The 24176-nt window shown below is 41.8% G+C and overlaps 6 protein-coding genes across 10 annotated transcripts in view; all 6 read left to right on the top strand.

The window, feature by feature from the left end:
- The window catches only part of LOC6053709 (protein Fe65 homolog), a 145244-nt gene extending 142772 nt beyond the window's left edge, over nucleotides 1-2472 (top strand). For both annotated transcript variants that reach the window (XM_038251972.1, XM_038251971.1), the window contains 4 exons: nucleotides 1587-1717; nucleotides 1778-1974; nucleotides 2042-2224; nucleotides 2305-2472. In XM_038251972.1, the coding sequence (XP_038107900.1) occupies nucleotides 1587-1717; nucleotides 1778-1974; nucleotides 2042-2224; nucleotides 2305-2451 (658 nt within the window). In that variant the 3' untranslated portion in view covers nucleotides 2452-2472. The remainder of the gene's footprint in view (nucleotides 1-1586; nucleotides 1718-1777; nucleotides 1975-2041; nucleotides 2225-2304) is intronic.
- On the top strand, nucleotides 2335-4055 carry LOC119766691. Its single transcript, XM_038251977.1, has 2 exons — nucleotides 2335-2472; nucleotides 2662-4055. The coding sequence occupies exon 2, from the start codon at nucleotides 2847-2849 to the stop codon at nucleotides 3237-3239; it is 393 nt and encodes a 130-aa protein (XP_038107905.1). The 5' UTR covers nucleotides 2335-2472; nucleotides 2662-2846; the 3' UTR covers nucleotides 3240-4055.
- Nucleotides 4056-12906: 8851 nt separating this feature from the next.
- LOC6047298 (hydroxyacid oxidase 1) lies at nucleotides 12907-17178 on the top strand. The gene is made up of 2 exons (XM_001864342.2): nucleotides 12907-13776; nucleotides 16379-17178. Exons 1-2 carry the CDS (start codon nucleotides 12907-12909, stop codon nucleotides 17129-17131), a joined length of 1623 nt encoding a protein of 540 aa, XP_001864377.2. The 3' UTR covers nucleotides 17132-17178.
- Nucleotides 17179-18916: 1738 nt separating this feature from the next.
- On the top strand, nucleotides 18917-20130 carry LOC6047300 (hydroxyacid oxidase 1). Its single transcript, XM_001864344.2, has 3 exons — nucleotides 18917-19455; nucleotides 19509-19746; nucleotides 19799-20130. Exons 1-3 carry the CDS (start codon nucleotides 18917-18919, stop codon nucleotides 20093-20095), a joined length of 1074 nt encoding a protein of 357 aa, XP_001864379.2. The 3' UTR covers nucleotides 20096-20130.
- A 153-nt stretch (nucleotides 20131-20283) lies between these two features.
- On the top strand, nucleotides 20284-21546 carry LOC6047301 ((S)-2-hydroxy-acid oxidase GLO1). The gene is made up of 3 exons (XM_001864345.2): nucleotides 20284-20872; nucleotides 20930-21188; nucleotides 21245-21546. The coding sequence occupies exons 1-3, from the start codon at nucleotides 20334-20336 to the stop codon at nucleotides 21539-21541; spliced, it is 1095 nt and encodes a 364-aa protein (XP_001864380.2). The 5' UTR covers nucleotides 20284-20333; the 3' UTR covers nucleotides 21542-21546.
- Nucleotides 21547-23005: 1459 nt separating this feature from the next.
- The window catches only part of LOC6053099, a 205246-nt gene continuing 204075 nt past the window's right edge, over nucleotides 23006-24176 (top strand). For all 4 annotated transcript variants that reach the window (XM_038252323.1, XM_038252322.1, XM_038252324.1 and 1 more), the window contains exon 1: nucleotides 23006-23167. The gene's annotated coding sequence lies outside the window, so the exon portion shown is untranslated. The remainder of the gene's footprint in view (nucleotides 23168-24176) is intronic.

Here is a 24176-nt window from a genome sequence, read left to right as displayed (position 1 = left end):
AAAAGCAAGCAAATAAATAAAAATCAAAAAGATGTTCATGTTTTGATTTTCCGAACCCCGAGGCTTCGCATAATCGAGTCTGGACTGTACTTGATTTGGCATAATTGCTGAATTTTCGGTTATGGGCAATCTTTCTGATTAGTCATAAATTTCTCTGATCTGGCAATTTCCTGGATAAATGAAATTTAAGCACAGAAATTGTAAAAAAATCAGTAAATCAAGGCCAGTAGTTAAAATTAGCCGTTCAAAAAAATGTGAAGTAGCATTTGAAAACTTTGTTTCAGTATTTTGATAGCTGAGACTTGGCCTAACTATTTTACAAACTTGGCTTGTTCAGCTGTCATTTAGCACTCCTTGTTTGTAAATCAATTTCCTCAAGCATTTACAAAATGTTTTCAGCTTATTTCAGGCCCTGCTCCATATATTTCTTTTAAACTTTTTTCTGTTTAAACAACGTATTTAGATGATTTCATACATCTTCATATTTTTTTACATTAGGCCGTTGCAAATATTTTTCAAAGTTTATGTCACCCCCCCCCCCTTTCAAAATTAGTCTGAAAAATCAGGGGGCAAAAAAAATATTTTTTCAAAAACCTTCAAAATTTCCATGAAAATTGAAGTCTAATGAACTGAAAACAATCTAAAATGCATTTTTCTGCATTGATAATCATATTTAGCATGTTTGGGCTTGTTTAAAAATGTTTTGAATTTTTATGAAATTCCAATGTACAGCACCGCAAAAAAAATATTTTTCGCAAAAAATAAAATTTTCGTCAATAAAAAGATATTTTGGAAACTAATGATGGCAAAACAACTGAACAGGTGTATAATGCATTTTAAAACACTTTTGTCATTAAAATGTTGAAACCATGGCTCGTAATTTCTATTTTCATACTTTTTTTTATTTTTTTGCCCCCCCCCCCCCCCCTCGACTTTGGTTACAGTCGAGGGACATAAACTTCAAAAAATATTTGCAACGGCCTTACGGGAAAAAACAGGAAAAAATGATGAAATTATGCCAAAATAGAAAAAGAGAGCGTTCCTGTATTACGTAGCGCACTTACGGGGGGAAGAGGTCGAGGGATTTGTTACGAGGGAGGAAGGGGCTACCCCCATAATAGTTAAAAATTAATAATAATAGTTTGCTCCCTGTAATTTTTAGTACTTTTTCATCTAATTATCAAACAGATATTGGTTCTTTTGCCTAAATCTTTTTTTCAACAGGATTTAGATCAAGATACGTCGTTCGAATGCTATTAAAAAGCGATTTTCAAAAATATCTACTAGTCGAGAGATAACATGATTTTCTTCCTAGTTATTATTGTAAAAAAAGCAATCCATTTCAACGACCCCCGGGTTTTTTGTGGTCTCTGTTGCATGTTTCTGCTCAAGATCCATTATTATTGTGTGGATCTCATTTATTTTTGCTTAGGTACATTTTCAAACTAAGTGAAGATCAGAAATCCTCATGTTGGAATTTCAATAAAAGATATATAGATCATAAACTCGTGTACTTCATGAACTATTACTAAACCTTCAACATATGAACTGAAGTACTAAATTTCCCTCGTCGTTCTTCCAAACAGAGACATCTGCAAACGGATAATGATCGAGCGGTCCCTCCAGATCGATGCGAACAGTTCCAGCTCGAGCAGTTCGCGCTGTGCAATTCGTCCCACTGATCTGCCGACCGAGAATCGACGATGGATACGGCACCGTAAGTTTCCTCAATTCACCCCTTCCAATATCAAACATCTAATCTAACCACCCCGCGCAGCATCCTTCCCGACGCCCATGGAGGAGCCGAAAAAGGTGCTCAAAGCCATGTACGTGGGCGCCATCGAGGTGAACCAACCGACGGGGATGGAGGTGCTGAACGAGGCCATCGACAAGATCGTCTCGACCAACCCGATCGAAAACTGGGACAACGTGAACGTGTCGGTGGCGCCCAGCATGATCAGCGTCAACAGTTCGGTGGGTTTTTGATGACGAATTTACATTTGAATTGTTAGTGAAACTTTTTTTTACTGTCAAATTTCAGGACCCCGATGCGCGCCTCCTCTGCGAGTGCCGGGTACGCTACCTTAGCTTTCTGGGCATCGGCAAGAACATCCGGAACTGTGCGTTCATCATGCACACCGCTCAGGACAAGTTCGTGGCGCACGTGTTCTGCTGCGAACCAACGAGCGGAGCGCTGTGCAAAACCGTGGAGGCCGCCTGCAAGGTAAGTATATCATTAGCTCGGTAACTTGAAAGAAGCTTATGAAATTGTTTGGTTTTTTTTTGTTTTGCTTCTTCTGCCAGCTCCGGTACCAAAAGTGTCTGGACGTCCATCCGGAGGGCAGTGGGCGCTACTCGGCGGACTCGCACACCCCGGGAAAGGGCATCGGAGCGACGCTAAAAAACTTGATGAGCTCGTTCTCGCTTAAAAAGGACAAGGCCAGCTCCTGAGAACGAGCCAAATCACTGCAGGTAATTTGAATGTCGAAATTGATGAGAAGAAGCAGTTTCTAGAGTTATTATAAAAAACTCGTACTATTCCTTTCCTACGTGGTCAACCTCCTAAATATCCCTCCTATTTTCCTCATAATCCCTAATCCGACCCTCCCCCTGAAAACCACACAAACACGCACAATCACACAACCCCGTCACCCGATGTAGTAAAAAACCACCACCCCCGTATAATCTACAAACAGGACATCTGGCCACTTGCCGCAGCATCCTCCGCAGCGACCGCTAGCACCACCACCACCACCACCCAGGAACGGGAGGTCATCCCCCATCGGCACCTGCAGTCCCCCCTGATCAGCAAGAAGATCTTCGAGTATCCCAACAGTCCGTAGCATATGATGCTGCCAGCAGCCTGGCAGAGAATCTCCGCGTTCGGCTGTAGCAGCAGCACCCGAGTCCAAATGAATCCCGGCTTTGCCGGAAGCAGCTTCGGTAGCAGCCGCAAGTCGTCCCTCTCGTCGCTGTCGCTGGCATCGTTCGCCTCGTCGGACACGTCCTTCACGGCGATCTCGTACAGCAGCCATCACTATCTTACGCAGCAGCAAGGTACCAGCACTAGTAGATTCAGCGGTGATGGTAGCGTTAGCAGAACTTTGCCGCAGGTTCAACCGGATTCGGTGTCGGAGCAGATGTTTGAAGACGACGACGTCTTCGACGGTGATCTGGATGAGGCCGGCAGTGGCGCCATCTACGGCAAGCTAGATTGTGTGATTGAAGAAAACTTGTAGGTTGCTGGCAGGAAGGAGTACTTCTTTTGGTTTGCGAACGCTGAGTGTTGGTGTACTTAACATTATAGATATTAGCTAAAACAAGGGTACTGTTAGAGGGAGCGCAGTGATGGTAGCTTAAGAAAAGTCAGTTTGTGTTGGCGGAGGATTGGTAGTGGGAGCAGTTTGTACTTGGTACACAGAGTTGGATTAGGAATGCTAGGGAAGAATACTGCATCAGGATGGGGATGTTTTGGAAGCATCAGTTGCTGTTGAGTAAATTGCGGAAGGTATAATATTTTCACAGAGTTTTGATAATGAATGCTGTGGACGGTGGAGACGGTGATTTTAGCGGATTGCAGACTGGATTTCGCCATGTGATGATTATCTAAGCCCAAGTTACCTGAGAATTGATAATTTGGAATAGAACCAATTCCACCAGAACCAGATTCTCACCATAATGACAGCCATCCATTGCCGGCCGCTCCAATCTTCACCGCTTACCAAGGACAAGGAAAGGGATTTGGATGACGGAAAGTGGTGATGCTCCACTTTTTTAAGGGGATAAGAGAAAATCTCCATGGTATCTCCAAGTAAGTTTTGCTTCCTGTTGGACGGTTTTTGGGGTCTAGGACACGCTCTAAGCAAGCGTTGCGACCAATCGCATAATGTATTACAGTTTCAGCTTTGTTCTCAAGGCAAGCAAGAGAATACTGCAAAGAAATGCAAAGAGTAAAATCACAAACGATCTCTCAAAATAACATTCAAATAGTAAGTCCAATCATGGAGATTTCAAGAAAAATCGTTCTTTTACATTTTTATTTGTGTTATTAAATCACTTCCATCTGTAACATCAATCTTGTAATATTTCCAAAAGAAATTCTTTTATTACCAACATTTTCGAGTTCTACAAGCATGTTTCATTTAAGTCAGAATAAACTTCAAAATGTCTATTCTTAATCCATTGCTAGATTTAGTATTTGTGTTACACAATCATGTTGAACAATGGTTTTTTGATCAAAATGTGAACAATTGTCCAAATTTTATGACACTTGTTCAATAATTAACGTATAATAACGCTTGTGAAGTAATTGTTCGACAAAAAAAATAATAAAAGGCGATGTTTTACTTGCTAATGAGGAACTCTGGCTAGAAAATAGCAAGCCATGGTATTAACATCCGCGCCGTGGTGCAGTGGTTAGCGTGGTAGCCTCTCACCCCAGTATGGCCTGGGTTCAATCCCAGACGGACCCGGTGGCATTTTTCGAGACAAGATTTGCCTGATCACGCCTTCTATCGGATGGGGAAGTAAAACGTATGTCCATTAGCGTAAAAGAGGTTTTGAGTGACTCACCACACACAACCTTCGGACGCCTAGAAATGAGTAGAAACTTGCAACAGAGCCCACAAAAGACCCGGGTCGTTAAAGTGGATTGCTTTGCTTTGGTATTAACATTTGAATGAAAAAAGTATTTTAAAATGCAGTTTACACCTGCCCAGTTGCTTTGCATCTAAAGGAGTTGTTAGACTACGACAATCACAAAAACGAACTCGCAAACAAAAAAACTTTTTGACAATTTGACTGCTTTGTTTGATTGCCTACATTTGTTTGCAGAAACGTCAGCCTGTATTGTCTTTTGCAAGCAGAACATAACCAAACTTGTCGGCACCCTCCACAAACGTCAAATCAATACAAATTGCTGCTGGATCTTTTTCCAGATCTCTCCCGGAAATGATCCGGCAGCAATTTTGTATGGTTTGACATTTGTGGACGGTATCAAAAAAAGGTAAACAAAACACTTTGTGCATCGTGTTTGCCGCAAACAAGTTTGCGTGTTTGGCAAACTATCAAATATATAAGGTGCGAGTTTGTTTGTTTGTTTGCCATAGCTCCTTAAGTAATAAAGAAATTAGTTTTTTGGCCGAAAAACGGTACTGTACAATGGAATATTGGATGAATTCAAAATATTTGTAATCGGATGCACACATGCTGAGTATGATTTTAAACGCAGGAAAATGCATTTTAAATTGTTATCAGTAGATTAGACTTTTTTTTTGTTTAATAAAATTGAAATTTTCTGAAAACATAATTTTTTGCCCCCTGAGCAAACGGCCTTACATTGCATTGAATAAAAATTTCACTTCTTGAAAATTTTCTAGAAACCCAGCCGTACATAATCCTTGGTGGAGTAATGACAGCGTAAGCTACATAAGTTGCAAACAATATTTATTGTAATTTCGAAAATCACCCTCTGGAATTTTATGTCAAATGTCCATGAGTTTAGTCAATTCACCGTTCAAATTAAAACAATATTGAAAAGAATCACGTTTTGATAAAAGTGCTTAAAAGATTAACTTTTCAACACCCATTGTAGTGCTGAAAAGTTTAGCTTTTAAACGCCTTTGTACCGAAAAGTTTTACTGTTCGTTACTGTCTCATTTTCAAGTTTGATTAATTCCGTAAAAATCGAATTTAAAGTGTTTAAAAAATATGTTTGATTAAAGCAATATGAAATGAATGAAAATTTAAGAAAATATTGAAACAGCTGCAATGAATATATTTTAAATGATTCACTTTGGGCAAATGAAAGTTAAATAAATTTTGAAAAATTTAATAATGGTCTGTCTACAATTACTTGACTAAAAAAAATATTTAGCGTTGGAATTTAAATCCATGGAAAATAGTCTGATTTTCTACAATAACAAAGTGCGTTGGAATGAGATTTTTTTTTTATTTGCGATAAGTTGACGTTCACAAACAACTGCATAGCAATGTATAACAGCCGAGCAAGATTTCTAAATTAATTGTAGATAACGGTCGTAAGTTATGTATTTTTTCCAAAAATCTCATCTATTCGAAACAACTGGTCATAAAGATTGGAATTTCATATTTAATTTTAACTTTTTAACTTATTCACAGCCGACTGTGTTCCAAAAACATCCCCTGCTTTCATTTTCAAAAGAAATCCAAATCTCAAACAATCCCTCAGCACCAACAAACAGTTTTAGCTAGCAAAATACTAAAAACAAAAATGGTAAACAATTTTTCAAGTCAAAGTCCAGTTTTTCCACGCGAAAGTAAAACAAAAATTAAAACAAAACTCTGTCCTAACAAAAGTGAAAACAAAAAACAATTGCAACAACAAAAATATACGCTTCAATACAGGTCTGATTTCTTCCTTGGGTAGATGATGGATGAGAAGCAAAGAGTTAGAGAAAAGAGGAAGGAAGATGTGCTAACAAGCTAACAAACAGGTGTAACTAGAGAGCAAAGAAAAAGTTTGTAGAATTTAACTGGAGGCAAGTAGAAGAGAAAGTACTTATTTTTGCACATTGCGTGACGCGATTTTCATTTTTAGGAATAATTTGCAAATCCCAGTGTAAGATTGGTGTCATCATAGTGAAAAAAAAAAACGCGTAATATATTTTTGTATTAGGAGAAAAAAACTAACCAAAGAAAGCTCGAAACGCCCGTTTTTTCCGTTTCGTACATGTGTGGGCTTGATGGTGCTGGTAGTGGTGAGAAAGTGTAGTTGGAAAAGTGCTTCACCAGGGAAAGGAGGGAAAAGGATCTCTGTTTAAATTCGTTTTTCTTTGTACGTAGGCGTTCGATGCTTAAGCATAGGTGTTGTATCTCTAGGGGGTATCAGAAAAAAACATAGTTGTAGCCGCAATGAAAATAGCGCTAATCCACCAGAATCGAAACAAATATCGACTTACGTTGTTACACGGTAAATAGAACATACACACACGTTTAACGAAAAGTGACATATCTGAGCGAACAAAAGAAAAACAGAGATTAAAAAGGCACGAAATGTCTCACCAAAAAGCAGCTTTTCCGATTTGGACTTCTTTCGAAATGGCTAAAACTACAACTGAAAAAAGGGCAAACTCTGTCTGCAGCAGATGGACCAATTTTCACTTCCACTTCAGGAATTTTACAAACACATCCACTCAGACACACACACTCACACTAGTACATGGATGAGAAGAGCGCATTTTCCCCAACACTGTCTTTAGCTATTTACACAAGAGGAAAAAACAAATCTAAACACGAAAGAAAATGCCGTCGAATAGAGAGATGCAAATATTTTATCAGAAAAGATTACAACCCACAAAAAACCCGAACGAAGCTTACTTGCGAAGAAAACAATCGAAAAAGTGCTTGAAATGAGTATATTTTAGCTGGCTGCTTTCCTCAGTTTGTGATGACCATTCCGAAGTAGACGAAGAATAAAACAGATTTAATCACCGACTTAACTCACACACACACCATCCTACTAGAGAAACACCATAGTCAATGTATAGGAAGAATGTTGTCAGCAAAACAAGCAGGCAAAAAAACGCATCTAGTCGTCATAAAAGTTCATAGATTTGACCAGAAGCTACATTTGCCCCGAAAATATGCACTTTCATTCACTCGAATCACACATTTGACAGTGATATACTCAAAACATTACTCGAAAAAAAATCCAAATTGCAAAATTGTTTCAAATACAATAAAATGTATTAATTTACTTTTTGAAGCATCCTTTTTTAAACATTAAAATATTCATGTTTTAAAATAATTTATTCTGCAATTTGACTTGCCAAGTTGGATACATACTAAAAGTGTTTAAAAAATCGAGCTTTGTGCAAAAGGTAAGTTTTGTTTGTTTAACGTATATATTTTTTAATTTCAGTTTAAATAGAGCATACTAATTTTCAATATGCAATAAAATTTAATTATACTTTAAATATAACATGTTTCAAACAAATTTGAATTCGGATTTTTTTCATGCAACTGAGTGTATCTCAAACATGTTAATGTAAATACCGCAAAAAAAAAACTTGAAAAATACTAAAAGAATATTTCTTGCCTTCGAAAACAACAAAAGAAAAAAAAACAAGCAACACAAGTATGTATTCAGAAAAAAATATAAGACAAGAATGAATAGCTGTAACAACAAAGTATATTTATAAAACAAATATTATTTTTATCTAGGAGCTTTTTGTGAGAAAGAATAAAAACTGGGCAAAACATGTGGGGAGGTAAAGGTAAACAAAAGTTGAGAAAAAACACAAAAAGTTCGAAACGATTGCTTCATTGACCCGATTGTGTGAATTTGTTTTGATTTTAGAAACCGTTGTGCGTGAAACAAAAGCGTTGGCATTGGAAAAGTTGACAGAAACAACGCAAACGAATACCAACCAAACGTAAAAATAAAAGAAATTTGGCAAAAGCAACTGCAATGTTAAATATAACGCATCCCTTGAGATATAAAAAAACGCATCGCTTCAAGTGACAGAAAAACGAAACAAAAATCGCTTTAAAAACGAGCAAAAAGCGACACGAAATCAGCATTATGTAAAACCTACCAACAATAAAACTAACTAATGGCTTGCTTTTCGCACTTGTGCAAAATTATAATCAGAACATAAAACCCAAAAAAAAACGAGAATAAAACATCATACAGAGAAAAAACAAATCGCAAATGAGAACTGCTACAGCAAGAAAAAAACAGCTTGAAGTGAATAAATAACAAAGCAAAGTTAATGAATGCAACACAAAATAATATAACTCTACTGTAAGAAACAGAAAAAAGAACTAGAAACAAAAACACAAGCAAATGGTGAATCGATCAAGAAATAAACTCGGTCCAGAGAGGCAAACTGGCTGTGGATCAGCTGGTTAGGGCAAAAAATAAAACTGGATGGAACCTTGCGGAAAACCAACCACCGTGGCGGGGGTTTCCACACGTGAGCAGGTCTGGTGCGATCATTGATTAGCGTTCTCTGGGCTGCAGTTTTTGTGGAAGGTTCAGAGCAGAATGTTTGAAGCAGAGAATTGTTTGAAACATTCAAAACCACTCACACTTGAACACACGTTCACTCACACACACATATATATATAGCTAAGAGAGGGAGGACATCTCACAGGAAGCTACAACTACTTGGAAGAGGTAGCTGAATTGTGAAAGTAAAAGGAAGAGAACTAGTTGAAAGTATAACTAAAGAATAAAACAAAACATGACTGCATCGCTTTTGATTACTATGTAAAATTGTATAAAAATATATAAAAAATCTCAAAAATCTATCTTGTCGTTTGGTTGCTCAAAATATCACAAAACCAAAGCAAACCGTTTTCTTCTTAAGCTACTAATGCTCCACAGTAAAGTGTAAAGCTACTTGCCAATCTTAAGGACAGGAGGAACAAGCCTGGCCGTGAGCTTCATGTTTTTAATTATTTCCAAATCCAAATTCAAGTAGTCCAGAACATTCTCGTTGGGAGCAGATGGGAATCAAACCCAGGACCATTAGCTTGGAAAGCAAACATCGTAACCATTCAGCCACGACCGCTCCCTAATAATAAAATCCACTTGTTTCGATATCTAAAAAGGCTAACTCTATTGATAAGACTTGTTTTAGTTGCAGAACATCATTTATTCATTCAAGGTTTGCGCTGCAAAGATGACATGGCCCACCTCCTAAACGTAGCACCAAGTACAAAGTGCTTAAATTGTCAACGTGGTAAAGCGACAGAGGAGGACCATCTTCCAGCTGCTTCCCTCTAAAGATCAAACGCTGTTGGACTGTAGGGATGCCCTCTATGCCTTGCAGCTTTTCCTTTATCTCCTTCAGGGTAACTGAGGGTTCAAAATCCAGGGCTATGTTCTTCCCGGTCAACGTCTTTACGAAAATGACATTAAAATTTATTTTAGTTACAGCACGAACAGTACACTCGTTCTGGATGTTGCAGTCCGACAGGGTGTGGCCGTCTTCCAGCAGGTTACCAGCGAAGATCAAACGCTGTTGATCTGAAGGGTATCCTATTTTACTCTGGATCATAGCTTTAACGTTTTCGATGGTTTCAGATGGATCCACTTCTAAGGTGAATGGTTTTCCGGTTTGAGGCTCTACTATGATCTGCATTCTTAAATCCCTAAAATGTTCATGAAATGATGAATATCATCTTAATTTCATTTGCCTTAGGGTGGATCAAAGATACATACAAATTGATACTTAAGTTGAAATACCAAATTTCAAGATGGTTGCGTTTGAAATTGGTGCTACGAAGTGACGTCTCGCTAACAGTTGAATTATGATGATTCTAATAGCCTACTATGCGATAAGATAAGAATAGTTTTCTTTTGTTGTGGCCTATCTACAATCACTTCCCCTGTTAGACTGAAGTCCGACGGTCGGGCGATTCAAAGCGTTCCCAGTCACAAAATATTTCCCTGACTGACGGACGGGGCCGACAACGGCCCGAAATCCGTCCGACGGCTCGACAAAACGGCCCGAATTCCGACGGTTTGTCCGACGGAATTCGGGCCCTTTTCGTGCGTATTTGCAACACTTTGTCCGACGATTGCCGAAATCGACGTTTGAGAAAATCGACGTTGACGGGCCGTTGTCGGACCGTTTTCCGGCGATTTTGTCCTGCCATTATCTGACGTACAAATTTCGGCTTTTTTTTGGTTTTGTTATAGAAAAAAGTAATTTTTTGTTTGAAAGCGATTTATTTTTATTGAACTTATTCTAATTACTTATAATTACAATACACTTTAATCGATGAACTGGTTTCTTAATGATTTCTTGGTGGAAATGATGCAATTAAAATTAGAGTCTGAAAAATGAAATTGAGAGAAAATTAGACACAAATAGATGGTTGTTTTCAAAGATTCTTACCAATTGTATCGGCTGATAATCGTCTTCGATGATGGCCACCACGGTTCTGCCTCAAAACACAAATGTTGACCATATTTTTCAAGTACCGTGTCGTTCATTAAAATGTTTAACCACACTGTAGCCACCTTGGTAGCCACTCACTAATCACCAGAAATTTCACAAATTTTACTGAAAATGATTAATTTTTCCAAAGGAAAAAAATTGACTAAGTCAAATTGAACTGTCATCAAATTACGACGCCTACTAACACGAACTGCAAATGTCGCATCTGCCAGTCGATCAAACGCACGACAAACGCCCGAAAATGGCAGGACTCAATCGACTTCGAGCAGATAACGCTTCGAATCGCACGACCGTGGGACTTCAGTCTAACAGGGGATGGCTCGACAAAACGGCTCGAATTTCGACGGTTTGTCCGACGGAATTCGGGCCCTTTTCGGGCGTTTATGCAACACTTTGTCCGACGCTCGTCGAAATCGGCTTTCTTGAAAATCGACGTTGACGGGCCGTTGTCGGGCCGTTTTCGGGCGCCTTTGTTATTCAGATTGTCCTGCCATTGTCGTACGTTCTCGTTTCGGATTTTCTGGGTTAATTTGATGAAAAAAAAAGAATTTTCATTTGCAAACAATCCTTTTCTATTATTGTTGTCAAATAAAGTTAATTGTAATTTGTCACAAGCTCGGAACTCGTCTTTGGTTCATACTTGGTGGCCGCAGCATTTTTCAACCCATCTAAAATAAATTATTGATTTAACAAAAAGTGTGAACAAACCATAATAAATATTCCTTGCCTCAATCCTTTAGTTTGTCTGGGTTCCGTCATGCTCCTGAATCAGTTTTTTTTCACTAAATATAACACAATTTATTTACTACAAATTAAACTTATTACTTTGGGAACCCTCGAAAATTCAACTGTCATTGACTTTTATCAACGCCTGCCAAGATTTTTACACGCACTAGATGTCGCCTTTTTGACATTCGATCAAAACGCACGACAAACGCTCGAAAATGGCAGGAATCAATCGACATCGAGCAGATAACGCTTTGAATCGCACGACCGCGGGACTGCAGTCTTTCAGGGTAGGCATACAACCAACTTAGAAAACTTGCTGGGCTTATAATGTTGCTATCGAGAAATTAAAAAGAGAGATGTGAGCCGGTAACATGGAGTGAAACTTTTGCAGCTCTCATAGAAAACTTCACAGCAGCTTGACAGAAAGTTTAACTCCATGTTGCACTTTTAATTTCTCGATGCAGTTGTTTGTTAACCTTTGATATAGAAACGTCAACTTACCATAGATTTTGAAATTTTTCAAACCATACTACAAGTTTCTAATTTGATTACTTTTCCATTGTGGAACATCAGATTCATTTCCGTTGAATCAAATTCCTAAGCTAAGTGCAATTTTCTAAGTAAGGCTGTTGCAAATATTTTTCGAAGTTTTTGTCCCTCCACTCTGACCAAAGTCGAGGGGGGGGGGAATAAACAATATAAATCAACATTTGGATGAAAAAAGTGTTTTAAAACAAATTTTTCACGCGTCCAGTTGCTTTCCAATCATTAGTTTTCAAAATATCGACGGCATCGACGGCAATTTTTTTTTCGCGAAAAAAACTTATCGTCGGAAATTAAAAATGTTTTCAAAGGAGTACATGCTGTATATAATTATAAACGCAGGAAAATGTATTCTAACTGGTTTCAGTTCATTAAACTTAAATTTTTATAAAAATTTTGATATGTTTTGAAAAAATATTTTTTTTTGCCCCTTGATTATTCAGGCCGACTTTGAAGGGGGTTGACAATTTAAAATAATACAAAAACATGATCTAATCCCAGTTATACAAGACCAGCCAAATCCAACTTACTCATTATACTTCTAATCATATGCACTCCAATTATTATAACGAGAATTAATATAAGCTCCCCCGCAACACTCGACCCGGGTTTAGTCTTCTTCTGATCGCGATCCCATCAAGTCACTCCAAACCACCAAACGTAACGCTGCGTTTGCTCGACCATGTTCGACACGCTATTCCGCGGTGGCGGCGGTTTCAAACGCTCCAATGGCCCTGGAGCCAACAGCGGTGCGCCCGGTGCGTCCCGCGAGATCACCTGCATCGCCGAGTTCGAGTCACGTGCGGCCGAATCGCTCGACCGGAATGCGTTTGATTTTTTCCGCAGTGGTGCCGGCGGCGAGCAAACGGCTCGGCTGAACCGGTCCTGCTTCGAGCGGATTCGCATCCGACCGCGCTGTCTGGCCCGGGTAGGGAATCGTAGCTTGGCCGCGACGGTGCTGGGCCACTCGTACCTGATGCCCATCGGGATTGGGCCGATCGGGTTGCAACGGTTGGCGCATTCCGAGGGCGAGAAGGCCACGGCGCGGGCTGCCCGGGCCATGGGAGTGCCGTTTGTGTTGAGTGCCCTGTCGAGTGTTTCGATTGAAGAACTGGCGGAAGTGATTCCAAAGACCCCCAAGTGGTTCCAGCTGTACATCTTCAAGGATCGGGAAATGACGGAAAACTTGATTCGCCGGGCGGAACGGGCCCGTTACAAGGCCATCGTAGTTACGGTTGATGCCCCCGTGGTCGGTCTGCGACGATCGGCGATGAAACATCCTACGACCCTACCGAGTAAGGTCACGATGGCCAACTTTTGTCCGCCCCACAATAACGTCTGCCAGAAGAACATCGGAGCTTACGTGAGGAGCCAGCTCGATCCAACGATTGGGTGGGATTCACTGCGGTGGTTGCTCAGCATTACAAGTCTTCCCGTGGTTGTGAAGGGAGTGTTGTCGCGGGAGGATGCGCTGATGGCGGCTGATTTGGGCGTTCAGGGTATTATTGTGAGCAACCATGGTGGATGTCAACTGGATGGGGCGCCAGCGACGGTGAGTTGGGGGATGATGCTGTGAAAGTGTTTTTTGAATTGAGATGATGGTCATCAATTTTACAATCAAAAGCAAGAATGAAATATAGTTAGATTTTTTAATTGATTTTATTTCTGTTCCGTTTATACAAGAATGGTTTCAGAAATATATAATCAAACTTAATGTGAAGTTTTAAATCGTGTCAAAATGCTTCGTAAAAAGCGCTCAAAGAAGTGGATAAGATGTTAAAATAGCTGAGAACAATAACTGATAGATGTATCTGGGGCCATGAAAAATAAAACAATGGAATTTAAGCCCAGCTTTCATCATTTTCATGTAATCATGTAATAGGTTGAAATGCATTTTACACCAATAGATTTGAAAATAAATACTAACGAAATTCTTATGTTTTGGCAAAATAGAACTTTTCGAGTTATGGGAAATATACCCTTTCTCGGCCCATGTCTGTTATCGGCTTATCAAAATTTAGATCATAAATTACAGCTTATGAAAAGTGTGTTTGACTCTTTCAATGAAATAAATAGCTCAAATAAAAATGAGCAAGCAGCTCTCTGTTGTTGATGTTTTGAAAATGTTGTTTGAATAGTGGCAAACTGCAAAAGTGACGAGAATAGTTCGAAGTGTGTGTGTGTGTGTGTGTGTGCAACCAACCAAACGGGACCACGCGGTCACTTCTTACAAATTGAGTTGTTTCCATGTATTTTTAGATCTACATTCTATACATGCAAATAACTCGCATAGGCATTTGGAAGGTGTTAGCTCTGCCGAGCTTCGGTGACCCATTTCTACGCTGGCTAGCCGAGCGCGAGGTACTTTAGCTTTATCGACAAGCCCCGCCCTGAAGAACGTTTGCACCAATCGGGTTCAAACGTTATTTAGAACTTCCGAACCCTTGTCAAATGGACAAGGACCCAGCGCGTATATAGTTGATAGCAACAGTATTCCTGATTCCAGTCATAGCTCACCAAGCCGTGATGGCCTAGTGGTTAACATTTTTGCTTACTAATCCAAAGGACGGGGGATCGAACCCCGACTCGAGCGAGTTTGATTTTTCGTCATGTTCAGAGTTTCAAGATTTATAATTCCTATACTTTCTCGTTGGGAGCAGATGGGAATCGAACCCAGGACCATTCACTTACAAAGCGAACACCGTAACCAGTCAGCCATGGCCGCTCCTTGACGAGAATAGTTCGAAGTGTGGCGAAAATGGGTACCTAAATTATCTTAAGGGTTACATACATGCAAGAAATCACAAAATTTCATAATAGAAAATAATATTGAATTCACTCAAAAGATGATTTTCAATCACTCCTGAATGTTTCATGAAGATATTTCATGAATAAACTGAGTTAGAGATGCTTGAAACTCAAAATTTTGCCATGCGCAAAGCGGATTGTCAAACTTTCTGAGCGTTTTTCTCGAAACACCGAGTTGATTTAAGGGTGCCACGATATCTCGAGATGTTATGGACCAATTTGGCTGAAATTTGAGGTGAAGACTCTCAAGACATATCCTATGTGCATGACGAAGCCCGATTTTAAAATTTTGCTTCTTTTTTTAAATACAAAAATCTAAAACTGTCGGTTTTTTATATGAAAAACACATAAAATATTTTTTTCTTTTTTTAAAAATAAAGTTTTTAAAAATCGGCCTTCGTCATGCACACGGAACTAGTTCAACGAGTCTTCACCAAAATTTTGAACCGATTTGGTCGACGCGGTGTTGAGATATCGTGGCACCCGTTTTTTGAAACTGCCAACTTCAAATAGCTATATCTCAGCAATGATTCAACCACATGTCTTCAAATTTATTTTGTTAACAGATGAAAATGTTTATTTCAAAACACTGAAAACAGATTTAGAAAAAAGTTAAAATGTGTGCTCATACCAACTGCTGACAGTTTTGCCTGTATGTAACCCCTTAAACGATCCCAAACATGGAACATAAGTAAAAATGACTACAATAAAGTCATCAAAATGCAATGACTTTAAACATTCTTAAAATCCTTTCGAGAAGAAAAATAATCTTTGAGTCATGCCGAGCGTAAAAAAATGACAATTTCAAAAAGTTAGGGGTAACTTGATTCCTCTACAACATTTTGAAGAAGTCTTGAGCAATATTTTTCTTATTCATCCACATTATTGATTTTATTGAAGATATACCGCAATTTCACATATAACCTGCACAGTTGTTCAAGCCGAACCAACGTATATGGCTGAAAGGCTCGTTAATAAAGACAACTAACTAACTGCAAGGTTGTGATCGAAATTCAACAAGTTTAATCAGCAAAATATTTAAAAACTAAAAATATTCAAATTTATACTAAAAGGTTGACAAAAGGTGATAATTTTTCTTTACAAAGCATTTGAAAAGGGTGCAGTAAGTCAACTTTGAGATTTTCGTTTAAAAAAATCTTATTGAGTATTGAATAATGCGTCATTTTGGTGTACTTTTACATAGAATTGAAATTTAAACAAATTTAGAGCACGACAAAAAAATGCTCTATTTTATTCTTTATTTAAACTCAGCTCAGTGTTATTCAGCATTATTATTTGTGTCAATTCCATATCCATTGATACTTTGTTCCGCATATCTCCCACAGATCGAAGTCCTGCCGGAAATCGTCGAGGCAGTCGGCAACCGCGTCACCGTCATGATGGACGGCGGCATCACCCAGGGAACGGACGTCTACAAAGCGCTCGCTCTCGGGGCTAAAATGGTCTTCATAGGCCGTGCCGCCCTGTGGGGACTGGCCGTCAACGGACAACACGGTGTGGAAGACGTGCTGGATCTACTACGACTGGAGCTGGACTCGGCGATGGCAATTTCCGGCTGCAAGACTGTGAAGCAGATTTGCGAGAACCATGTGCGATTTGAGTCGGAATATTTGAGACCGAGACCGAAGATTTCGGACAAATTGTACGTGGATGATGTGGAGGAAATTCAGGAGATTCCGATGCCGGGTCGGAACTCACCGGAGCCTGGGCCATCGGGTCGAGATTCACCGGAACTTGATGCGCCACCGCCGCTTCCGGAACCGTTGGTTCCGACTGGGGAGGATGGTTTGGAGAAGTTCCCACGGGAAGACGAGGACGGCGTTGACGAGTGTGGCCAAAACACTAGCCAGTGGTGTCGGACGGTCAACAGTGCCGTGGAGGTGGTACGTGCCCCACCGAGGGCGACCCGAGAGGTTCGAGTCGTGCCGGAGGTGGCCAAGGTCTTGCAGCGGAACATGAAGACGGAGATTGGACGCCGGCAGCAGCAACCCAAGTGGCAGCCGAAGAACAGAGCCGCTTCGATGCATAATTTATCGAGTTTACGGAAGTCGGGGGACGATTGCAGATGTATATTTTAATTGAGTTAGAGTTTTAATAAAGTTTATTTATTGGAATTTTCGTATAATCGCACCACGTCTTCGATTCCTTTTTGTCCATCGATTGTGAAACCCCATTGAGTTGCTCGCTCGATCAGTACCAAATCTACGCCATGTTTTAGATATTCAGTTGATAGCTTTTCGCAGATTACGTCTCCACTAACGATTAGAGGAGTTTGCTTTCCGATTGCTGCTTGCATCGCTTTGATTTCTGGGAATAAAGTTTTCAAAAAAAATCAAATTATTTGCTCTACAGCATTGCCTTGGCGTTCTCGATTGCGAGATTCCTACTCGAAACTAGGTGTTCGAAGGCTTGATTGTTGAGGCAATTGCAAACCTCTTTTTACACCTTAGCTTCCATCCACCCCGGGATTCGAACTGACGACTTTTGGATTGTTAGTCCAACTGCCTACCAGCGACTCCACCGAGGCAGGACCCAGGGAGACGACTCCTACACCTGGACTGAGCTAACGACCTAACCTTTTTAGGTTAGTCCGAGACCAACATTTACTTCCCTTCTGACGGAAGGCGTGATCAGACAAATCTCGTCTCGAAAAATGCCACCGGGACCGTCTGGGATCGAACCCAGGCCGATTGGGTGAGAGGCAATCACGCTTACCCCTACACCACGGTCCCGGTCGAAGTTTTAAAATTTGAATAAAACGAAATTTAAATTAGTCAATACCTTGGAAACTAGGATCGGTTAGACAAAACCCTGAGATTTCAGATTCCACTGCACAAATCGCTTCACATTCGTTGAAATTTCCCTTTAAGAAAATTGGAAGCTTAGTGATTCCAGCAAGCCACTTTGTGTAACTCCAAAATCCGTCTGAATCTCGTTCGTAGATTTCCTCTGAACTATTCGATTTCAGTAATCCTTGCTCAAGTAGATCATGTATTACGGCCGGTTTATATCCCATTTCAATCCCTTCGATCGAAGGGAAGAAACTGATTTCGGCCTCATTCGTTGACACCAATATTCCACTAAAGTTCGATTTTTTTACTTTTTGCACTAAAACCTCTGTGATTCGATGATCCTTAAACGGGTAAATCTCCAGCCATTTTGACGAGTTTGGGCTAATTTCAGCCGCTGCTTCAATTGTAATTGACGATAGAAGATTTAGCACGAAGGGTGTCTTCAATTTTTCTGCCGCCTTGAGCGATGCGATTTCAACGGCTGAATTAACTCGACGATCTACAGAAGTTGGAGCGATTCCGAAGGGTAGGATCGGGTTGGATATCTGGTCGACCATCCTGGTAAGTAGTTGAGGAATAACTGCTTCTCCAGTGGGATAAGGATAGGTTCTGAAGCCGAGGATAGACTATTGAAAACAAGAAACCCTTTGTCGTTTCAACGAAGATTTTGCCTTTGTGAGATAAAAGATTGTTGAGTACTCATGCAATCATGGAAAAGGAAGTAGTTATCGTTACTCATAGGTTATGATTGTGGTTTGTTTGTGATTTTGTTGAGCATATTGAACCAAATCTCATCTTGAAGAAATTTTATGAATCTTTCATCTTTAAAAAATCAAAAAATAACACAAAAAATAACACGATTGTATTGAAAACTCTGAATCATCAAATAATGCAAATTTAAATCCAATTACCACCTAACCTTCAAGTTATGCTCTTCATGGTTCCACATCGTTGGTTACGGTAATTAATTTGCTGCTCGACTCAACAAAGCGATACCCAACGTTCGTACGACTGAACTCTGCACTAATCGATGCATCAATTCAGTTAACTCTGACTACTTACAGCAGCACAATGAACCCCGCTTCGATCCAGGACTACGAGGATCGCGCCGCGGATATCCTCCCGCACGATTCCCTACACTTCTACCGGAGTGGCGCCGGCAAAGAGTTGACGCTGAAGCTCAACAGGTCCGCGTACGATCGGATCCGCATTCGACCCCGGGTTCTGCAAAGTTCAGCCCGACGGGATCTTTCGGTGCGGTTGTTTGGCGATGAGTACTCCATGCCCGTCGGGATCTCCCCAACGGCGTTGCAGAAGATGGCCCATCCGGAGGGGGAGGTTGCGAATGGCAAGGCGGCTGCCAGCAGAAAGGTTCCGTTTACGCTGAGTACGCTGTCTAGCAGTACGATTGAGGAAGTTGGGAAGGGGATGGCGAAGGCGCCCAGGTGGTTCCAGCTGTACATCTTTAAGGATCGGAAGGTGACCAAGGAACTTGTGCAACGAGCGGAAAAGGCAGGATATAGGGCGATCGTGTTGACGGTTGATGCTCCGGTGTTTGGGATTCGACGGGCTGATAACAAGAATCGGTTTCAGCTACCGCCGAATATCACGTAAGATGATTCAAGTTTGTATCGATCAACTACTTAATCTAGATCTTTTGAAGGTTCGCTAACATGGATGACGGAAAGCAACAGCGGGACTACGGTGCGTACTATGATGAACGATCCGATCCAGCGTTGACCTGGGACGATGTGGAATGGTTGCTGAAGTTGACCAAGCTACCCGTGATCGTCAAAGGTATCCTGACCAAGGAAGATGCGCTGATCGCAGTTGATCGTGGAGTTCAGGGGATTTGGGTATCCAACCATGGAGCTCGGCAGGTGGACTCGGAACCTGCTACGGTACTAGTTCATTCATAGTTGTTAACAATTGACTCCAAGAGTATTCTTCCAGATCGAAGTCCTACCGGAGATCGTGGCTGCCGTTGGTGATCGCATTCCAATCATCATTGATGGAGGTGTTACTCAGGGAACTGATGTGTTCAAGGCGATTGCGCTGGGTGCCAAGATGGTCTGCATAGGTCGTCCAGCGCTGTGGGGACTAGCAGTCAATGGTCAGCAAGGGGTGGAGAATGTTCTGGATATCTTGAAGAAGGAACTGGACAACGTCATGGCTATTGCTGGATGCCAGAGCATAGCGGATATCACGAAAGACTTTGTAGCACATGAGTCTAGTTACGAGAAAATTTGAATAAAAATTCTCATTTTCGGTTCTCCGTGTTTCAATTCAAGATTCATTTCAATTCATCTCGTGCAAAGTACAGTCGCTCAGCGTGAGTCGGACAAGCCTTATCACCTAGACAATAAACAAATTATCTGTTGTCCGCTGTTGAATCAAGCAATCTCTCAAGCAACAAACAGTACATCTACAGCTGTCTTAGAAGTACAGTTCGCCAAGTTCTCCGTTGCAAATCATTCCTATTAAAGTTATGGCCCTCGTTTCGATCCAGGACTACGCCCGGCGTGCCTCCCAAATAGTGCCCCAAAATGCCTTGGACTACTACCGCAGTGGCGCCGGGGACGAACTGACCCTCCGTTTGAATCGGATCGCGTTCGATCGAATTCGGATTCGACCCCGCGTTCTGAACAGTGGTGCCAGCCGAGACATGACGGTGGAGCTGTTCGGGGAGAAGTTTTCCATGCCCATCGGGATCTCCCCGACGGCCATGCAACGGATGGCCCATCCCGAGGGTGAGGTTGCCAATGCCAAGGCAGCGGCCAGTCGCGGTATTCCGTTCACACTGAGTACCATTGCGACGAGTTCGATCGAGCAGGTTGCCGCAGGTGCTCCGCGGTCTCCAAAGTGGTTCCAGCTGTACATCTACAAGGATCGGAAGCTGACCGAAAATCTAGTGCGAAGGGCCGAAAAGGCTGGGTTCAAGGCGCTGGTGCTGACGGTGGACGCGCCGATGTTCGGACTACGCCGGGCTGATATGAGAAACAAGTTTTCTCTTCCGCCGCATTACGTGTAAGACTACTGAATTAAACCGATGAAAAAGTGATTTAATCGATACCGCTTCAACAGCTTAGCAAACTTTGACGGACATCTGGCCACCGGAGTTCAGAGCCAGGGTGGATCCGGAATAAACGAGTACATCACGGAGCAGCTGGATCCGACACTGTCGTGGAAGGATGTCGAGTGGTTGGTAAAATTCACCAAACTTCCGGTGATCGTCAAGGGGATCCTCACCAAGGAAGACGCGATCATCGCTGCGGACTACGGTGTTCGCGGAATTTGGGTTTCGAACCACGGAGCGAGACAAATCGATTCCGTACCGGCTTCGGTAGGTTGAAGTTAGATTTTTCAATCTCACGTATTAACCTAACTTTCTGGTTGTAGATCGAAGCCCTGCCGGAGATTGTGGCCGCCGTTGGGGATCGGACCACCATCGTCCTGGACGGAGGTGTGACCGAGGGAACGGATGTCTTCAAGGCGCTGGCACTGGGTGCGAAGATGGCGTTCTTTGGGCGGCCAGCGCTGTGGGGACTGGCGGTCAATGGGCAGCAGGGAGTGGAGCACGTGCTGGACATTCTGCGCAAGGAGCTGGATGTGGCGATGGCGCTGGCGGGATGTCGGTGCGTGGCGGATATCACCCGTAATCATGTGGTGCACGAGTCGACGTACGCCAAGCTTTAGATAGTTGTTTTGTATTCGGTTAGTAATAAAGGTTTGATATTTTTTCAAGTGAATTCGTTGATATGTCCTGGGTCATACAAGAACTCCCTTGATTTAGAATCCGTGTATCCGCCGTCGCAACAAGTAACAGGTCGTCGGATTTCGAGCCTGGTTGCATAGCTTCAGTGAGTAAGTTAGACCACTTTGTTTTTTTTTTTTTTTTTTCCTTTGCTATGTCAGAGCACTGACGGCTAAGACCATAGTTGGTCCATCTTGCCAGACCACTTTGTTGATATTTTGGGATATCATCGTAAGCCTACTTTGAGTTTGAGAGTTTTGTGTTCATCGCAGTTAACTTGTATTGAGAACCTGAGGATCTACAGTAAGAGGTTGGCAGATTTTGACCCAGGATCATACTCACAGGAAGGAAAGTGGTGGGTGGTACTGTTGGTTGTAGTTGAAAGTTATACTCACACTGGGGAGCATGACCAAGGTTTAGAATCGAATGACCTCATCCGGGACATCCAAACATTTCAACAACCTCTCAAAAAGGGTTCTATCTACCTTTTATCTGTCAACACAAGGTAAACAAACCCTTTTTGAGGGTTACTTCCACACAAGTTTACCGATGGCAGCCCTCTGCTTGAAAGAAAGGGTGGAAGTTAGGGACCTACATAGGGAAATGAAATGTTCTGGAAGAAATTTCAAACACCCAAAGTCATTCAAATTTAAGGTTGAAAAACTTGTAGTTTTTCTTTGCGCTGGCACTTTTCTTGTACCGAACAAGCACAAACATAACAAAAACTACCAGATTATTATCAACAACAGTTTTACAATGCTTGTGATTGTTATAAGTCTCGTTTTTTTGCCAAAATTATTTTAAATTGATTCCAACCTTGTTCTTACACGATCTTGTTGCTCGATTGGAACCCCGATTTGACAGTTCGATTGGAACCCTGAGAGTGACATTTCGCCTCTCCATATAGGCTCTCTAGTGGAAGTAACCTTCAAAAAGGATTTGTGTACCTTTTGTTGACAGATAAAGGGTCGATAGAACCCTTTTGAGGGGTTGTTGAAATGTTTGGATGTCCCGGATGAGGTCATTCGATTCTAAACCTTGGTCATGCTCCCCAGTGTGAGTATAACTTTCAACTACAACCAACAGTACCACCCACCACTTGCGCTAGCACCCACCAGATGCCACCCCCTTAACCACCTTATCTAGATCGCTCACGCTCACACCAACGCACTTGCCACGACCCACCCAACTGTATGTAAACACACCTGCCCAAGTATTGGTACCATCCCACACACCGGGAAGCATAACAAAACAAACTCTCTCTCGGCACACTCCATCATAAGTGCGTAATTATGCTACGCTCTCCCCGAGAGAGAGAGAGTTTTACGGAGAGCCTCTCTCGCGCTAGCAGCTGTTCAGAGCACCCCGTTCAAAACCCAACAGACGGAGGACCTTTCTCAATCGGTGTCCGACTGTCGGGTGAAACGGTATTGTCGCTTACGTTGGTCGCGTCGCGCGTTTTGCGGGTTTTCGCCGTTTTTCTCGTGCCAGAGTCGGAAACTTCTTCGTTTTACACTTCGCAGGGTGTTGTTCGTGTTATTCAGTGTTCTTCTTTGTTGAATATTCTGGTTGGTTTTTCAATTTAGAGTGTAGCTGTTGTTGTTGTTGTTGTTGTTACTGTCGGCAGTGGTGGTTCCTGTGTCGTGACATGCCTTATGTGGCCATTCCGGAGGAGTACTGAGTCGCGACATCCAAGTGCACATTGGTTTATGCTTTTGAGAAGAAATGGAAGGAGGAGGAGGATGGCGAGGGGCTGTTCAGTGCTGCGTGTGTGACACATTTATTAGAGTGTTGAGTGGGAGCGAGGGACCCCTCGAAGTGAGTGGGAACGATGCACTTTGGGAAAGTGTGGTGAACCGATTCCGGGACCGCTCCAGGGGAGGTCGTTTGACTTCAGTGCGCACAAAAGGTCGAACAGTGTGAATTAGTGGTGGAATTTAGCATGGAACTGTAATACAATTGTCAAAACTGTCAAATTTGCTCCTTGAGGCATTTTAGGAAAATAAAATTTTCCGTGCGGTGACCCCTCGCGTATCGAGTGGGATGCCCCTCGGTGAAATTGATGTCACCGCCTCCTTTGTTGATCGCCGACGATCGCCCCTGATAACAGTACAGAGAGGGCGGCAGATATTGCGAATGTGATTGTAAAACAAGTGCGGCGAACTCGAAAAAACCTGCTGTTTAGTGAGAGAAATTGTTTGCTTTATTTTTTTTCTTTACTTTTTATAATATCGAATTCTCGTCGAACACGCGCGTGTTGGATCGTGTTTTTCGCCGAGCAAATATGTTCGGACGTTGTGCAGCGTGCAGTGCACGCAGAGAGAAGAAGAAAAAACTAGCCTAAACTAGTTCAAGCGTTTGTAGCTCGCTAGTTCGACGTGTCCAGTTCCAGCGCTCAAAACGAGTGTGTTCCACGTTGAAGATCTGTTTACACACGCACAAGGAGGGGGGCTCGCGTAGTGAAACCGTACAAAAAATAACAGTGTCGACGTACCTTAAAGCATCGACGAGAAGAGTATAGGCAGCTGAACCAATATCCAAACCGGATCGAAACTTGAGTCCGAAGCCGGATAGCTT

Source organism: Culex quinquefasciatus, chromosome 2, assembly GCF_015732765.1.
Source record: "Culex quinquefasciatus strain JHB chromosome 2, VPISU_Cqui_1.0_pri_paternal, whole genome shotgun sequence".
NCBI classification, from domain to species: Eukaryota; Metazoa; Arthropoda; class Insecta; order Diptera; family Culicidae; genus Culex; species Culex quinquefasciatus.
The sequence above is the reverse complement of the archived record's forward strand: the minus strand, read 5'-3'. Positions and strand labels throughout refer to the sequence as shown.

Coding starts and splice junctions, on each gene's coding strand:
- LOC119766691 (XM_038251977.1), top strand. CDS start 2,847: ATGATGCTGCCAGCAGCCTGGCAGAGAATCTCCGCGTTCGGCTGTAGC.
- LOC6047298 (XM_001864342.2), top strand. CDS start 12,907: ATGTTCGACACGCTATTCCGCGGTGGCGGCGGTTTCAAACGCTCCAAT. Junction 13,777..16,378: donor TGGATGGGGCGCCAGCGACG/GTGAGTTGGGGG, acceptor TATCTCCCACAG/ATCGAAGTCCTGCCGGAAAT.
- LOC6047300 (XM_001864344.2), top strand. CDS start 18,917: ATGAACCCCGCTTCGATCCAGGACTACGAGGATCGCGCCGCGGATATC. Junction 19,456..19,508: donor CAGCTACCGCCGAATATCAC/GTAAGATGATTC, acceptor GATCTTTTGAAG/GTTCGCTAACATGGATGACG. Junction 19,747..19,798: donor TGGACTCGGAACCTGCTACG/GTACTAGTTCAT, acceptor GTATTCTTCCAG/ATCGAAGTCCTACCGGAGAT.
- LOC6047301 (XM_001864345.2), top strand. CDS start 20,334: ATGGCCCTCGTTTCGATCCAGGACTACGCCCGGCGTGCCTCCCAAATA. Junction 20,873..20,929: donor TCTCTTCCGCCGCATTACGT/GTAAGACTACTG, acceptor CCGCTTCAACAG/CTTAGCAAACTTTGACGGAC. Junction 21,189..21,244: donor TCGATTCCGTACCGGCTTCG/GTAGGTTGAAGT, acceptor TTCTGGTTGTAG/ATCGAAGCCCTGCCGGAGAT.